The 17,600-nt window shown below is 43.2% G+C and overlaps 1 protein-coding gene across 2 annotated transcripts in view; it reads left to right on the top strand.

Moving 5' to 3' along the window:
* arhgap21b (Rho GTPase activating protein 21b) overlaps positions 1–17,009 on the top strand; it is a 33,625-nt gene extending 16,616 nt beyond the window's left edge. Inside the window, exons 8-24 of one of the 2 annotated variants that reach the window (XM_035670736.1) lie at positions 2,506–4,075; positions 6,598–6,744; positions 7,039–7,141; positions 7,263–7,308; positions 8,028–8,153; positions 8,243–8,542; positions 9,831–9,892; positions 10,026–10,171; positions 10,264–10,406; positions 10,693–10,851; positions 10,980–11,058; positions 11,181–11,254; positions 11,349–11,438; positions 11,564–11,731; positions 12,243–12,348; positions 15,090–15,121; positions 15,239–17,009. In XM_035670736.1, the coding sequence (XP_035526629.1) occupies positions 2,506–4,075; positions 6,598–6,744; positions 7,039–7,141; positions 7,263–7,308; positions 8,028–8,153; positions 8,243–8,542; positions 9,831–9,892; positions 10,026–10,171; positions 10,264–10,406; positions 10,693–10,851; positions 10,980–11,058; positions 11,181–11,254; positions 11,349–11,438; positions 11,564–11,731; positions 12,243–12,348; positions 15,090–15,121; positions 15,239–16,777 (4,890 nt within the window). In that variant the 3' untranslated portion in view covers positions 16,778–17,009. Of the gene's footprint in view, positions 1–2,505; positions 4,076–6,597; positions 6,745–7,038; positions 7,142–7,262; positions 7,309–8,027; positions 8,154–8,242; positions 8,543–9,830; positions 9,893–10,025; positions 10,172–10,263; positions 10,407–10,692; positions 10,852–10,979; positions 11,059–11,180; positions 11,255–11,348; positions 11,439–11,563; positions 11,732–12,242; positions 12,349–15,089; positions 15,122–15,235 lie in introns of both variants that reach the window. The other variant, XM_035670735.1, reaches the window with a different exon arrangement.
* Positions 17,010–17,600: the final 591 nt, after the last annotated feature.

The following is a 17,600-nucleotide window of genomic DNA, read 5'->3' as shown; positions in this document are numbered from 1 at the left end:
ATCTAAAACATAAAACGTTCTGTCAATGCTCTTTATTATTTTGTTAGAACATTATCTTATGAGTCAATGAAAATGTAAGTTTTGTCCCACCACACAACCCTTTTACATTTATTATCAGTTCATTTTCTCCGTTGTTATTATAACCTATGGACTGTTGCTCCACCCCTCTTTGCCTGTTAGGTCCTCCCCCTCTTGCCATTTTTTTCCTGTACCCATTTACACAGTCCACTGTATCTTACACGTGTGTTGTGATAACACTGGCCAGAGTATTGCACAGTAAATGGCCAGCAGCCACACGAAAATATCTTTTAATGTGGGCAGGCAAACTGATGAGGGCTGTCCATAAGAACAAGAGGATTATCGGAGATGCTAGCAGGATGACATTAGACTGTAGGAGGAAGCACACACTGACTGCTAGGAGACAGGCAGCAGTTGCTTAGCAAAGAGACGGAGACAGTGTACATTCAGGGAGCTGAAAAAAGGGAGGGAACTGTATGCCGGGAAAAAAGAGGAAATACAGAGCCGGGAGAAAAAAAGGGACTAGTGTGAATGATGATCTAAAACCAGTAGATAAAATCAGCTGACTGCCCTGTGTTTTGAACAGGTTGATGCTAAGGGAAAAGGGGAGAGGAGGAAGGAGTGGGAGGGGGAGCTGTACCATCAGAGCTGAATGTATAATCAGCAGCTGCTGCTTCTGTCATGTGAGCAATAGCAGAGGGAGGGAGGCAGAGACATAGACTGGAGGCACCTTGCTCAGTTAGCGTAATATTCTGGCTGAAGATGGATAGAACCATGGAGACTTAACAGCAGCAGGAGAGGCAAGCTTCAGCTTCTGCTCCTGCCACCTCAGCCAGGACAGACTGGCACAGGCAGGTCTTAACGTGGCAAGCCCTGCTACATCTGTGCTTCTTCATCCTTCTGTACTGCTGCTGCAGCTCTAGTATATTTTTAGCATGTCAAGCAGAGGCATTGCTGTGGCTGTTTTTCTTTTTTTTACAATGTGTGCATTTTTCTCTGCTGGCATCTTATTTTCTACCACCCTCTCTTCCTTGATATCTTAACACTGACATTTTCACATGCTGTAATGGCAGCCTTTTTCTCGGGGAACTACTAATCTGGTAAGCAAACAGCAGACTGGGTAACCACTTGACGTTGACATGTTGTGTTTGCCGTCTCATTTTGTGTATGTCATGCAAGTCAGCATCGTCATTACAGGATGTGGTCCTCAGGTTTTGCATTATTGCCATTTAGTTGCTCTGGTTGACTGTTTAATGGTTAGCTGTGTGTTGATGATTCAAATTTGTAGACTGTAGAAATGGCCGATGGACTGTGCCTGCAGTACCTGTTAGATTGAGCACTCGAGTTGGCGTCCAGCTGGCATCTCGGCGAAGCCTCGCCCCTTCTTCATCCTCCCTGCCAGATGTCATTAGTGTGATAAAGGCCAGTGACCTCTGAACTCGCCTGCACACTCATGCTTACGAAGGAACAGAGCATGGCACTGATTGCTGTGACACACAGCTTTATGTAAGATTGTAATTTGACACCAGGTAGCAGGATCAAAGTCCTCATACCATCACACGTCTTTTTTCTTGTTGTATGTGCAGTATGTTATGAGTGAAGCAGATAAATGTAGTGAAGCTTATGAGCCCATATCAACCTCTAGCTTCAATTGTGTATTTATTGAAAAGGAATTTATTAGTGTCTGCTGTGAAATGGTATAGGCTTTCAAACCATGGATGATAATCAGGCAGGCTAAATATAGCACTTTCTCTATGAGGGATGGGCAACCTCCTTTCTGTCCGAGGTGACGGTCTGTCAGTCTGAGGTGAGAAAATAAAGCTACCGATTACCTGTCAACATCTTTCAGTTTTTACTCTACCTTTTTATGTTACCATGTTTGCTCAAATGTGTCGAGTGTTGGCTACTTGATTGGCTTATTTAACATGTGAATTGATTGTTACACAGTCTTTGCTGAAAATGTCAGTGTAGGCTAAATATTAAGTTCAGTAGACATAAACACCATTCCACATATATCTTCTGGTGTTTACAGTTACAGTGGACATTTCTTCCATAGACGTCTTTTTTTGTTCATATTTAAAATCACAGTTGTTGGGTAGAAACAAACCATTGTTGTCTGGAGAACACAGGCAGGAAGAATGGGGGTGAAAAAGACTGCTGTTGTATAAAAACCTTGTTTAAGGCACCATCATGAGTTTCTGTTTTGGCTTATATAGTGTAATATCATTAGTCAGGGAACAGAGAGTATAACTACGAGAACTCTAAATAAGGAGCAGATGAAGACCACTGACACCCCTGAACTGCTAACGCCTCCGCTCACTCATACTGCAACATGCACTGCCCACACACATGCATCCAGTAGCATTTGTAATATCACGCTTGACTTCTCTGTAAGCATCTAGTAGCACACTGTTGAATATTACATACACTTGCAAATGCGGCTTGTACTGTATCTATTGTAACACTGCTTTGTTGCTCTGTCTCTAGGCCTACTCCCAGGATGCCTACGTCCGTGGCCACAGCAGCTACAGTGGAAATGCCTGTCACATTCCTGAACCACCCCCAGTATGCTACCCCAGAATAGACTGTAAGCCTACGGGCATGGCCCAGGCAACAGACTCAGCAGAGCAGGTCTGCCGTGGGCCAACTGCACCCCCTGACCATGGGTACCGCAAGGAGATCACAGTGCCCCCATCTCCTCCTCCTCAATCATATCCAAAAAGCCAGATGGCAGTGTGCATGCGCAACGATGGCGTGAGGACCGTGGTGGTTCCTCCTGATACAGCCCATATGGGTCGCATGGGTCCAGCACATAGGATCGATTACATGGATCCTGTCTTTGTCAGGGGGAGGCCTGGGTCACTGGCCCAGTATCCTCCTCCTCGAAAGGCTGATGTCTATCCCAGTGGTCCAGGAATGCTTCCATATGGAGGTCAGGCACCTCACTTCCCAACCAACCATCAAAACATTGATTGGCGTACTTACCAAACGTATAGGGAGTACATTGACAACAAAGGAATCCATTCCCATGCTAGTCGGACTATCCAGGAGAGGCTGGACAATTTGCGAGCTACCAGTCAGACTGCCTTTGGCGCTACTCATCACATTCCCCGGGGAGACTGGGGACCTAAGGGGATACGGCGGAGGAGTACTTCGCACGAACGGTCATACCAAGGACCTCCACCCCACTTTCAGATTGCCCCACGCAGTGCTTCGCAGGATCGCATGATCAGTGCAGAGAGAATGGGTCAGACAAAGAACTGGCCTCCTCGAAGTGTGTCCCAGGATGCCCTAATGCACAAAGCCCGGGCACACTCGGACTATGTTGACCCTGCAGAGCTGACTCACCCCAGTGAGAGGAGAGGAGGGTATGGAAGGGCAGACCAAGGTACGAGGCCCAGCAGACAGTCTGTCCCCAGACACGCCATGCTCTATAGGCCTTCTGTCGGATACAGTGGTGGCATGAGGGGGGCGCCCAACCCTTCTCTCTACTCTAAAGGACCAGATTCTCTTCAGACCCGCTCCTCACCCATGCTCTCAGAAAGACCTTTGCATTTTGGAAAGAGCACAAGTGTGGAACATTCTTTTGCTGACCAAAGAGTTGTTGTCAAAGGAAACCGTGCAGCCCACACTACCCAACAAGGCCAGAGCAGGATGCGGGCTGAAAGCATGCAGCCTGTGGAGGCAGGCAGAGACACAGCATTGGTAGGACATAGGTCTTCTTCGTGCTCCACCCCAAAGCAGATGCCTCAGAGGCCTAGCATCCTCAAACCACCTCACCCAGACTCCCAGAGTCAAGTCAATGGACGAAGCCCCACGAATAGCGGGGTCGTTCTGAGGGAGAAGCCCCCAAATGGAAAGAACCCCAGCCCTCTGCGTCACCCTTCCTACATCCTGGCTGTAACTGATGATGGAGCAGATTCCACAGCAGATGTGGCGGCATGCTGGCTTCCCAACGATGCACGTCGAGAGATACACATACGCCGCCTTGGGGAACAATGTCACACCTCGTGCTCCAGCAACCTGGATGAGTCTCTGGACTCCATTCCATTCATCGGTAAGATTATAATCAGTTGTAAGCCTTGCCGATGTTGTCATGGCAACGGCAGCAGGCAGTAGTAACGTGAGGCAGACTGGCAGTGCTGATACTGTAGCTAGTTGAAGGGCTTCCACCATAGATGCTAACAAAAATCAGTTCAAAATAGATGGATGGAAAGCTGACTGTGGAGCCTGTAGAGCGCTATAGTTTTATTGTTAATCAGATTCAGTGTATTATTGGTGGGTGTGTGTGTGTGTGTGTGTGTGTGGGTGTGTGTATACAGTGCTGGGGAAATGTTCAAAAATAAATTAATCTTCCTGGGAAGATGTTATTAATCAGGTTTTGTGGCATTCAGAGAGGTTTTGTGGGATATTTGGCTTAACTGGGGCGGAGTGAAGGATGGCTTAAGCCTTTTGGAATATATTGAATTTCTCCTCGTATTACATTGTTTTCTTGGATGGTCTCTCTTCAGGATGGATTGTGTTATGGTTCAGTAGTCCCATAATGCATTTTTCTGGTGATTAAATATTTGTCATCTCAAAAACAACTGTCTTGCCATGCACATAAGTATTTGCAGACCTTTACACGGCAGTTACCAAAAACTCACACTCTTTGAGTGGTTATCTGAATGTTTTGCTTTTTGCTGCTTTTTTCCGGTTTTAGTCTGAATTTTACATTCGAGATTTTGTGTGTATTCAGTCTTACTTCAGAGAATCCATTGTAATCAGTTCAGAAGTGAGATGATATTCATAATTCATAGAAACTCTAAGCATTTTTCCTGGTGCGCCTCGATAAGAACATAACAATAGTTAGAGTACATTGCTGGAGGCAAGTATGCAGATGGAGGACCGTTTTAGAGTTCTTAAATGTGCATTGAGACAGCAGGAAGTACATAAAGGAAACATTTTGTACTTTGCAGGTTGACCGTATGGAGGAACTAGGTCACAGGCAGTCACAGTATTAGGAGGTTTTAGTTTGACCCATGGGAGAAGAGTTGGTTTCCTGAGTTAAATTTGGGTCCTTTTGAAGCAGTTCAGTGTAAGATAAGATAGGTAAACCTCCATAAGCCTTTTCACCTCTGTTAATTTTGCAGCTTTAAATAATCTTCATTGAGTTACACCAACTGAAAATAATGCAATCTAACAGCATATTAAGTTATACCTTCATGAAGGTGAAACTGATTGTAGTTTGTGGTGCTGTTGAACTGTGAAAAGGTTTCACAATTTTTTTTTTTAACTTTTATGGTCTTAAATCAAGGGACGAAGTGACCATTTCAATTGGGTGTACAGAGTATCAGTGAGGTCACTACACTTGTGGTTTTTTCAACAGTGTTTCTGCAGTTCCTTTAGTGGTCCATGTAATGTTGGTTGTTAAAGGAGGCCTGACAGGCCAGGTGCAGACAAAGCAGGCAGTGACAGTGATGATGCCGCCAACCATTCTGGGACTGGTGCCTCAGCCCAGGAGAACAGTGCCCTGATTGTGTAAGCTGCTCGGCCTCCATCAATGGCCTATTTGAAATCCCATTGGTCCAGGCCTTAGTTGGTCCTATTGCTCAATCCATCATTTTTCATATTATATATTTTTATTAGATGGCAATGGCTGGTATTTTGGTTTGTTAATTTGAATAAATATTTGTAGCTATGCACTTTTTGACCTTTCACATACTGCTCTTTTAGTAGCAGTGTGCGAGAGTCTTGGAGGAACAGCAAATGTGCTATCTATGTACAGTGAGAGTTATAATATATGATGTAGTCGTAATAAACAAAACAGTTTGGGCCTGGGGCAAAGCTCCTAGGCTTTTCATATAGCAAGCTGCCTGATGTATGGCCTGTCAGGAGAGTGAGCGTTAAACCAGCAACTAAAGAATCCTTGGGTGTTCTTTTTGAAGTATTTGTGCCTCATATGCAAAAGTTCACTGCATGCATTTGAGTTTATGTCCTTAGGGTTTTCATGGACTTAAATGAACTGAACAAGTGTAAGTATAGCAAAGAAATTTGTCATTTTATATTTAGGAGAGAGTAGATATAGATGGAAGACTTAAAAGTTGTTTCTACTAAATAAGTTAATCAGTGATGGGCAGAGCCTTAGTAAGGTAGCCCCTACAGGCCTTTTAGGGAGATGGTGACATCCTTTTTCCTTTGCCCCGTTTCAAAGTTGGGTACAGGCTGGAACTAGGACAGTTGCTTTTAAATTTAGCTCCAAAAGCCCCTCGGCTGCAGAGAGCAGCTTTATACTCCGAGCTGTTTCAGGCTTGAAGTGCCAGAAGTGGGTGGCATTAAAGAGTTAAGAACTTCCTTCTCTCTCGAAACACATGTCAGAAGATGATGTGTTCTGAGTCTCAGCGTGGCTTGTCTTTTTTGTTGTGTTTTTACGTTTTTAATTTTTCCTAAATCTAACAAATGTTGTCTTTGATCTTATACACCTTAAAGATAAACATTCAACATTCATGCAGTCAGAGACATAATATGGAAATATTCCATCCATATATATGGAAAAGCTCTATTTCATCTCTGTGCTCACTCTGAATATTGTCATCATAGATGAGCCAATCAGCCCCAGTGTCGACCGGGAGGCCCCTCCTATTCCACCCTCCGCTGTGATATCTGTTGCACCATCCATAACTACAGGTCCCTCCAGTCCAGGCTCACCGTGCCCTCCTATTCGCCGTCAGCTGTCACATGACCAAGGTAAAAGGCATTTGGTTGGCTGGGTGATGGATATGTCAGTCAAGGCTTTGCTTCACAGAAGTCCTAGTGGAAAGAAATGTATTGATTTTCCATCAATCGACTAATCAACTCATTGTTTTAGCTCTAGAAACATTTTGGTGTAGTGTTTAATTGCTCTTTAAATTACCTTCACATGCTCAGCAAATACAGGTGAACAACCTTAATCTAGTGCATGCTGTTATTGTTAAAATATTGTAACTGGTCATGAATTGATTTATAAATAACAATATAATTTCCTTTTTTATCACTGTAAAGAATCCCTGAGAAGTGCTTTGCTAGAGTCTGAAACAGCCAGCAAAACAGAGCGGTCCAAATCCTACGATGAGGGTCTGGATAACTACCAGGAGGAGGGCAGAGAGTGAGTGCATACTTAGATTTGGTCATTGCTATTTTGTTTTTCTAATTTGTCTTCGGTTACGGATCTGTCTGATCTTGTCTCTGACTTAAAATATGCCTTTTCTGTTCTTGCATTTATTTAGGAGGTCTTCCAGTAAGCATATGCCCAGTTTCAGGGGGCTGAGAAAGGTGAGGAACTAAGATACTAGACTTTTTTATTATTATACGACTTAGCATTTTTTTTTAATATATATTATCCTATAATATTGGTCCAATACTTTCTAACAATGGCTCCATTTTGTAATGCCTCTAAAATTACCATATAGCAATCTATAAACACACGTGAAAGTATAAATCCATGTGTAACCAAATACACATTGGATTTAAGTAAGATTTGATGGCTGTAACAACCTGATGGCCACTTTAAATTTAAATATTTGCTCGTACTGTTTAGAAATTCTGTACTTTTTCGAAAATTTTACAGACCAAACGAGACTAACAGAAAGAGAAATGATATCCAGTTTTGTTTCAGCATAACTGAGGAAGTAAGATTACTGTTGCCAGTCCACATTTTACAGATGGAAATATAATGTGAATGAATCTTACTTGGAACAAAAATGTGAATATAGGTTGTTAGGTGTAAAACAAGTCAGAATATAGAATTTGCTGCTTATTGCAGTTTGCTATTTTTATAACATAACCTACAGGTTTCATGAATTTAAAGAGCACCTTTCTTTGAAATGGTATGTGATATGTTTTGGTTCAGTTTATAGTCAGACGGGCTCAGTTTACCTTCACCGGCTTTCTCGTGAAGTTTTTTGTGACATAAATGTTTTAGATATTAGGATGTCCCGGTGGAGATCTTTGTTGCATCATCCTCTCTCCCTCTCTCTCTCCCTGTGTTTCAGGCTCTGGACGGGCATAAATCTTCTGGGGATTCTGGATCTCGAAGAGATTCTTCTTCAGATATCTTTGCCGATTCTTCCAAGGAAGGGTTGCTCAATTTTAGGCAACTTACTACAGATAAAAACAAGGTATGCTTGTACACTTATGGTTTGATTTAACAGCTGTATATATAATTCGTGTTTTGATGTGTAAGTTTTCCTCTTTTCTGTCTCTGTAGCGTGTTGGTGGAGGAATGAGATCGTGGAAGCAGATGTATGCTGTTTTACAAGGTCACACCCTCACCCTCTACAAAGACAGGAAGGATGCACTGTCTCATGCTTCAGCGCAATCTGACGAGGACCCACTGCGAATCAGCGTCAAGGCCTGCCTGATTGACATCTCCTACAGCGACACAAGACGCAAGAACGTGCTGCGACTCACCACCTCCGACTGCGAGTATTTGTTCCAGGCCGAAGGGAGGGACGACATGCTGACTTGGATCCGAGTCATTCAGGATAACAGTAACCCAGATGAAGAGGTGTGTTCTAGCAAGACTCATGTTGCATATCCAAGTCAAGATTACAACCACATGATAATCTCTCGTAACCTCACCTCCAGCTAAAATGATGGATGGCTGGAAAAAATTAAACACATCTGTCAGAAGTCCCAAAAGGACACAGACATCATCATTCCATCTGGTAAAATGCCATCAGGGCAAAGCATAGCACTTGCGGTCAGTTGTTCACGGTTACAGGAAAAACAAGCAAGTTTAGATCAGACTTCACTATAGTTTTGAAAGAAATAACAGACACACCCATCAGGCTAACAACAAAGTGAACCAAAGTCTGTTTTTGAATAAAACACAATAAGGGCGTCGGAGAGATGGAAAGGATTACAGCCTTTATTTATAAAATGCCTAACAAAAGCTAAAATAAGGTGTCATTGGAAACTTGGTCTGCCTGGGCAGAACAAAAAAACCCAGGTGGCACTTCTTGGGGTGTGAGGGGGGAGAATTCGATTTCAGACTGAGAGCCAATCAGTAAGCTGCCTTTCATCAAGACCTTGTTAAATGATATCTTCTGGCAAGAATTCATTCCGGTATCTGAGATAGAGGTCTGGCAGCATATGATTAGGTAGGATTGGAAACGTTGTGGAAAAATATTGTGTTCATATTGAGATACTTGTTGTAGTGGGACTGCCCAGTAATACTGCCCCTATTATCAGTATAGGCCATCTTGACTACTAATCAAAACATTAAATACAATCGTAATATTAAATAAGCATGTTTCCTAATGTCTGTAATCAGACTGCATTCTTGTTAACATCAGGCCTTTTTAAATGTTTGTTTGTTTTTTTTTGTCATGCCTTAAGGTTTTAGGCTATATAGGCAGACTTGTCTTCTCTGAACATATTGGTAAAGTTAGTACTCCTTTTTTCTTTTTCTTTTAATTCTCTTGTGGGTTTAGAGGATGGCTGACGCAAATGGCAAACTGTGTCATTTGTACAGTGGCCTGTCTGCAGTTTACGTTCAGTTTCTTATCTCTGGGCTGTGTCCCAGATAGTCAAGCACTTTATCATACAAGGGACTATTTCCTGATTGCCACCCTGTATAAGTTTTAGACTTACAGTTATTATTGACATTTTTTAGAGAATTTGTATTTATGTATCACTGACTTTAAAGGCCCTTGGACTGTTGATTGTTGGATTTACAAGCAATATTGAGTAGTTAACAATTGTTTGATCATAGAAATCTAAATTATCCTGCATTTAATGTATGGGAAACTTTATTTAATGGCTGTTTTTATTCAATTCTGTTGTCATTACAGAATGCTGCTGTAACAAGTCAGGACTTGATCAGTCGAAAGATCAAAGAGTACAACATGATGAGGTATGCAGGACTCCACATTGCCCCCTGGGGCTCAACCATAGTACTCAACCAAATATCTACCCATTTTAATTCTATGGCAACTTAATGTTAATATTTGTGTATATGTGTGTCTTTTCCCATTTGTCTGAATCAGTGCACCCAGCAGCAGGTCTGAACCTTCCCCTAAAACCTCTCGCCAGTCCCTCAGCATCAAACAAGCCTTCCTGGGAGGTAAAACAGACGGCAAAATCCACAGCCCTCATTCGCCCAAAACAGGAGAGGACAGGAGGGCACTCAAAGGTAAAGACACCATCTTCATTTAGTGTGATTAGAGAGCATTTCTAACTTCAGATGGCTAATTTATGTGTGCATATATGTGTTTACTTTGTCAGATGACTCCAGTCCACCACGAGACAGAGCTGCTTGGAAAATTGGCATTGCAGGGATCATGAGGAAGCCCTTTGAGAAAAAGACTCCAGCTGGGGTCACTTTCGGGGTGCGACTTGATGACTGTCCACCTGCACAAACTAACAGGGTGAGTCTCAATCCCTCTTAATGTATCTGAGTGAAAATGCTGTGCAGTTTAGCATTCAGATGATGTGAGTGGAATTTTCTTTCATACACAAAAGATATTGATTTTGCATCAACTTGTGAGCCAAAGCGGTCACTAATTCTTGCGTTGTAGTTGTGTGTTGTACTAATGCGTACAACATCTGAACAACTGAACATCTGTGTTCATTCAAACAGTTTTTAGGTTTTTGATGAATGTTTATAGTCAGTGATTTGTCATATGTAATGTCTTCCTGTTGTGTGTTGTGCAGTTTGTTCCTCTGATAGTGGAGGTGTGCTGTAATGTCGTGGAAGAGAGAGGTCTGGAGTACACAGGAATCTACAGGGTGCCTGGCAACAATGCTGCCATCTCCAGCATGCAAGAGGAGCTCAACAGCAAAGGCATGACTGACATCGACATCCAGGAAGACGTGAGTGACTGACAGTTGGTTTGCGTAGTAGTGTGCCACTTTATTGACAACATCTTTTAGCAGTGACAGATTTGTACTCTAAGTACTTCTTTAACATAATGCTCTCCTAACCTTTCACTTCTCTGTAGAAATGGCGGGACCTTAATGTCATCAGTAGTTTGCTGAAGTCCTTTTTCCGAAAACTTCCAGAACCTCTGTTTACAAATGGTGAGATCTTTAATACACTGAAAGTCTTGATGAAGACATTGCAAACACAAACTGGAGTAACGTTGGATTGTCTCTCTGGAGTCTTCTTTTTGCAGTTCTAAGTGGTTTTCCTCTATTCACAGAAAAGTATGCTGATTTTATTGAAGCCAACAGAACAGAAGACTCTGTGGAGAGATTAAAGGAGCTTAAGAGGCTGGTGAGTGAAAAATCTGAGTTAAATTGAAAAGCACTACATCCAGGCATACTGTTAATTCTGAAACCCTGTCCCCTTTTTTTGTCAATTCTTGCAGATCCAGGAATTACCTGATCATCACTTTGAAACTCTGAAATTCCTTTGTGCTCACCTTAAGAAGGTTTCTGAAAACTGTGAAAAGAACAAGGTACGGTAGTTGACAGGATCTGTCAGTGTTAATGTCATTAGGTGACACCCTCAAATCCTTCAGAAATCCACCGTCCTTTTAAGGATTATTTCATTAAACCTGATTTGTCCTAACCATCTGTTTAGATGGAGCCTCGTAACCTGGCGATTGTGTTTGGTCCAACGCTGGTCAGAACCTCTGAGGACAACATGGCCAACATGGTCAATCACATGCCGGACCAGTGCAAGATAGTTGAGAACCTTATCCAGCAATTTGACTGGTTCTTCACTGATGACTGTGATGAGGACCCAGTTGTATGTGGCAATTCTTTTTTTTTTTTTTTCCTTTCTCCTTTGTTCTTAATCTTATTTTTATGCTGTTTAGTTTAAACATATTGATATTTAAAGCTGCACTAATCAATATTTCTGTATGAGCAATGGCTCAAATGACTCTGCAGAGCCTTTTAGTGTCTCTTAGCACATTGTTTTGGTTTTAAGGCCCACAACTTTATTGTTATGGTTCAGTCTCACTGCTCTCATCAGTGTTGTTGCCAGCAGCAGCGGGTATCTGTTTTCAGTGAAAAATCAGATAAACTGACTGTACACGATCTGTTCAGCACAAGTAGGTGGTGAACATAATGGAGCACTTAGCAGCTAAGGAGCCAGATATTTTTCTCAAGAATTTGTAATCATTGTAGCTCATCAATGAATGCACCCTGTGGTTAGCTTTTTCCCTTTTATGCATTGTCTTCAATCACTTATCTTCTCTCTGCTTTCTCTTCTATTCTTGTCCAAACTGTGTTATTCCCTCCATGTGCGGCTGCAGACCACAGCTGAGCAGGAAAGCACAGTGCAGTCTCAGCCTGTGCCCAATATCGACCACCTGCTCTCCAACATTGGACGGACCGCAGCTTCACCGGGCGAAGTCTCAGGTAAATCTGAGAGAGTTTTGTTTTAGGAGCAGCACCCCAGCATCACAACAGCAAAGATATGATCATGGCAGCAATAATGTATTTCATTCATATTATGACAGTAGATTAAAGTGTATATTTGTGCTATAGGCTTATTTTAAGATTAAGATTGTGTACATTTTTAATTAATTAAGACAATGAACATCATGCCTTTTTTCCATAATTTTAAATGCTTTGAGCAAAAACCAGTCTACCAAATTTTGTTTGTTTCTTTTAAAGCAAGCTTTTTCAGTAATTTTTCAATTTAATACATTTTATGATTAAACTATTGGAAAATTGTTGAAAAATAAATTGCAGTATGTTTTTTTATTAATTTACTTATTTTTGGATAAAAGTCTGTTTTGTTTCGATGTTGACGTTTTTTTGCCCAAAGAGATAAAATTGTCCTCAAGTTTTATTTTCGTTCATTTGTTTGCTTTACTCTTTATTTCCTCTTGCTCAAGTCATTTTTTCTCCCTGTGCTTTACCTGTGTTGAGACGACGACTCCTTTTCTTTCAGTTCTTTTCTTCCCCTCCTCCTCGTCTCTCACACAATCCCGGCATGTTCTTTCCCAAAGAAAACAGTCAAAAAGAAACGATGGAAGTTTTAACCCTTCTGACCTCTGCCCTTCTGTGTGTAGTGTGTTGTTTTTCTCCCTTATCCCTGTCCAGCACTCACACATTACCCAATCTTGACACAGGCCAAGTGGGCGGCGTCTATCACTCGATGATGTCACTGATGGACTCTGTTTTGTCAGTGATGGACAGCTGGGACTGTAGGAAGAAGGACGAGTGTTGTGCCCAGTGTAGCTGCCTAGTCTGCAGAAACCCGCAGCTCTTTTAAATTTGGGCGAAAGGAGGAAAAAAGATAAAAAAGAAAGAAAGAGAAGTCGATGTTTGTCATTTTTCCTGTGGTGTGCACGTCTCATAATTAAACCAATACCCTAAATTGAGGGCATACAGAGCGATGCTGCTGTACTTTGTCTGAAAGCCCTTCTGCTGTCTCTTGTTGTCTCTAAAGCTGATCGCAAGGACAAGTAGCATGGTACGGTCAACCTCAGGTTATCTCTCGGTCATGTGGCATAATCTGTCATGATGTCTGAGGGGTGGGGTCGTAGTGATGGGACTGAGCTGGATGTTTCCCCAGCACACATGCGTTTACACTCAAAACAAACCCACACATACAACCACGGGCCAGATCGATTAATATGTAGTGGCTTGTTGATGTAGAGGCACACATGCAGACAAATAGCACTGGGCGGGACTCCAAGCATGTAGATGTAGTGGTATTTGCCGCGACAGGTAGTTTTTTTTTGTTTAAGGTGCCTCCTCTTGTGTCTTTTTGTTTGATTTGTTGCCTGTGATGTCCTTATTTCAAAATTTTTGTCTTCATTCAACATTGAAAACATCACATTATCAACTACAGACAAACATTGCCACACATCTCCTACTGTTACATAATGTAGAATACATGCATCAATCACAAACCCCTCCCTCACACTGTCTCCCTACCCAACCTTGCGCTATACACTGACATTTTGAACGTACCGTAACGCATCGTATAGCCCTTTTCCACCCCAGGAACTCTTTCAGGTGCCCAGGAACCATTTCGGTAACCAAAGAATGTTTCAATCGGAGACTCCAATGGCTAAATTTAGTTTTTTTTTTTACCATAGTTCTTGTTGTAAAAAAAATGCTCCAGGAGTAGCACTGTCTGATGGCCCTTGAACTATCGGGGGCAAATTTGCAGTGCAGAGGGCTGCTGATTCGAACTTACCTACAGCTTTATTCAAACAATAAGGAAGCAGTTGATCCCATCTGGCACTGGTATTCAAATGAATAAATGTATAGACCTGCAGAGTAACTACATAATGAATTGTATCTCAAACACTGCCATCGTTTATTGCCAGGATTTGTCAGATACAGAGATGGAAATGCTTTAAAAAGTTCCTTAGTTTGGTTCTTGTGGCTCTGAAGTTCCTGTAATAATTGGGTCGAAATGGGCTATTAGTCTGCTTATCTTTTATTAGCCGCAGTTTGCGTGTTTTCTCTTTTTGCAAAGTGAGATAAGAACATTTTGTGAACTCTTTGTTTTGCCTTTTATGTTATTGAGAATGACAGGCTTCATGTTAAAGGGCTCCACCGGAGTTAATCTAGCTTTATAGTAAGAGCAATCCTTCCGTTATACTAAGGCTTGCCTGCGCCAGCTGTATCAACCACGACACACACTCACTGATCTGTTCAGCTCAGGCCCCTTAAGTCTTTCAGTCAGACCAAAACTCATCCCTCCCTCTCCTCTGTGATGTCTTTGAGTTGGGAAAGAATGCCTATAGCTGGTTGGTGGCTACGTGTGATGCTCTGTGACTGACGTGTTTGTCCGTGATGTGCCGTCGATCCATCGATACATGAGCATGAGCTGCTTTCCGTGTCTTGGTTTACTGCTGGGTTTTCACTTCCTTTCTTCTCATCCTTCATCTCAGGCCTCGCCTGGCGCTTTCTACACGTTTCCATATACTGCTTAGTGTGGTTACTTGTCCTGCTGTCTCTCCTCTCTGAGCCGAAAGTGTGTCATCTGCTTTCATTCAGCTGCTCTCATTATACTCATCACGTGTCAGTTTCACTCTGAGCAAACTTTTAATCTGCCTTTTCTCTCTCTTTATCTTGTTGACTGTTTGTTGAGGGTTGGCAGACTTTTACTAATGACTTTCTTCTCTTTAATACAGATTCAGCATGTAGTGACTCCTCCAAATCAAAGGTAATGTTCTCTTATTTTGTTGCGTATCACATACATCACTTAAATTGTTGTTACTGTTTTTTTATATTCTTGTCTTGACTTGATGAGTATTTAATGCTGTTTTGGTTCTGTCAGCAGGGCTTGTGGGGGTCAGGGAAGGATCAGTGTAGCAAAGAGATGCTGCGCTCCTCCTTCTTCGCCAGCCGCAAGCGCAAGAAGCCCAAGGACAAAGGTCATCCCAGTAGTTCAGACGACGACCTGGATGCTGTTTTCACCAAGAAGGAGCTCCCAGTGGAGAACCAGCAGCAGACTCTGTGGTCCCCAGACAGCCGGACCGAGGAGGAGGGGGAGACGGATGAAACCAGTGAGAAAGAGAAGCACAGGAACAGCTCGGAGGAACAGCTTGACAATACCAGCAGGAAAGTGTCTCTCTGTAGCAGCCTGATATCGCAGCCCTCTCCCTCCTTGCCTCCAGACCACATTTCTTCCGTACTTCAAACTGGCTCCCCCTACGCCTCACCCTCCCATTCCCCAAACCTCAGCTACCGCATGCCGATGGCCCACAAGTCTTCTCTCTCAGACCCGCCTTCCAACTACGACGACACCGTGTCTGACCTCGGTACGATGAACAGCACCAGCTCTCAGGCGTCGGTGCCCAGAGTAAGGCGAGGCAGGACAGTGGCTCTGAGTCCAGAAACACTGGCCAGCGGTCTGGGAGCAGAGGTTTGCTCCATCACCTCCGACTACTCCACCACCTCCTCCATGACGTTCCTGACTGGAGCTGAGCTCAGCACCCTCAGTCCTGAAGTGCAGTCTGTGGCAGAGAGCAGGGGCGGAGATGATGCAGATGACGAGAGAAGTGAGCTCATCAGCGAGGGAAGGCCAATGGAGACGGACAGTGAGAGCGACCTGTCTGTGTTTACAGTCAGAAAAACTGATCAGCAAGAACTGCAGGAAGCTCCTCGACCCCTCCCCTCCCACAGACTCATCGAATGCGATACGCTCTCCAGAAAGAAAGCTGCTCAACAGAAAACCAACAGCGAGTCTTCGCTGGATGGAGCTTGGAGCGATAAAGATTCCAGCAGACTGTCGCGTGTGTTGGGGTCAGTCAAGGGCCGCTCCACAGGCAGCCTCAGCTCATCATCTCGTAGCGAATTAGATAAAGCAGAGCCTGCGTGGAAGCTGAAGATCACCGACAGACTGAAGGTGCGTCTGCGAATGTCTGTGGATGACATGTTTGGTGTGGGCAGCCAGAGGAGCCGTTCCCCGGAGGGCCGCAGCAAAAAGAAGAACATCAGACGCAGACATACCATGGGCGGTCAGAGGGACTTTGCAGAGCTGTCTGTTTTGGGAGACTGGCAGGTCGGCATTGGTTCAGGCTCTCGGTCTGAGCTGTCAGCTGTGGACCAGCTGAAGCCAAAGTGCAGCTCTCAAGACTTCTCCATCAGAGACTGGATTGCCCGTGAGCGCCACCGCACCAGCAATCCCGAGGTCAGCCTGGACCTTTCTGAACAGAACCTTGGAGCCTCGTCCTCTTCTGAACTCCCACATCGTCCAGCTGAGGTGTTGAATGGGGACGTCCCCCAGAGTAAAAATCTGAGCCTTTCAGCCACCGCTCACCCACATAAACTCACAAGTTCCCAGGTGGTCCATTCACGCTTCTATCAGTACCTGTGAGAAGTGTTGGACGTGCGTGACTGTGTATGTTCTCCGTCTGTGAGATGTGTACGTACTTGGGAGTCTGTCAGTATAATGTCTGTTGTGTGACAAATGTTAGTGAATGAGCATGTTGTACAAAAAATGTCTGGAGTGTGTGTCTCTAACTGGTGTGTGTGCTTGTGAAAAGAGAATTACTGCACACAGGGATCGTTGATCTTGCTCATGTAGAAGGCATGAAACAAAATGTTGTTTTTATATCTTTTAATTTCTCTTTTTTTTCTAAAAAAATGACAAATGACTTTGGGATGGCTCAGCAGGAGGTTTCCCTCCTGCCTAATACAAATCCCTGTTATGCTGAAGACTGAGAGGACCTGTTGCTCATGAAACAATGAGCCTGTGAAGTCTGTGCAAGGAAGTGTGAACAGTGACACTCGAGTTAAGTTTAAAGGTTTAGCTAAGTGGCTTTAAGGATGAACTGACTTTTAGAATGAATAGGAAGTAGTAAAAAGTTCAGGTTTTTAGTATTGCAGAGGAATTATTTTTGTGTAAAGAAAGTTACGATGTTCAAAGTCAGTGAGTCTCTCGGTAACCAAATGAAGAATGTACAGACATGCTTGCTGTAATACTGACTAAAAGCTTTAGATGCTTGTGTTTCACTCTAAAGTGTACATATCCCTATTTTTCTGTGTACTTGAATTGTGTTTTGGTACAGCTTGTGTGTGGACTGCCTACAAGCTCTCTGCTGTCAAAGGGGCCTTTTCCAAAAGGTACAAAGGTGACGAGGAGACACTGGACTTATGCAAAATGGAAAATAGAGTTCTTATTCATCCCGGTTATGTGG

The sequence above is a fragment of the Morone saxatilis genome, unplaced genomic scaffold, assembly GCF_004916995.1.
Source record: "Morone saxatilis isolate NCDOM2014 unplaced genomic scaffold, NCSU_SB_2.0 Contig23, whole genome shotgun sequence".
Lineage (NCBI taxonomy): Eukaryota > Metazoa > Chordata > Actinopteri > Moronidae > Morone > Morone saxatilis.
This window is presented reverse-complemented; position numbering and strand designations above follow the sequence as displayed.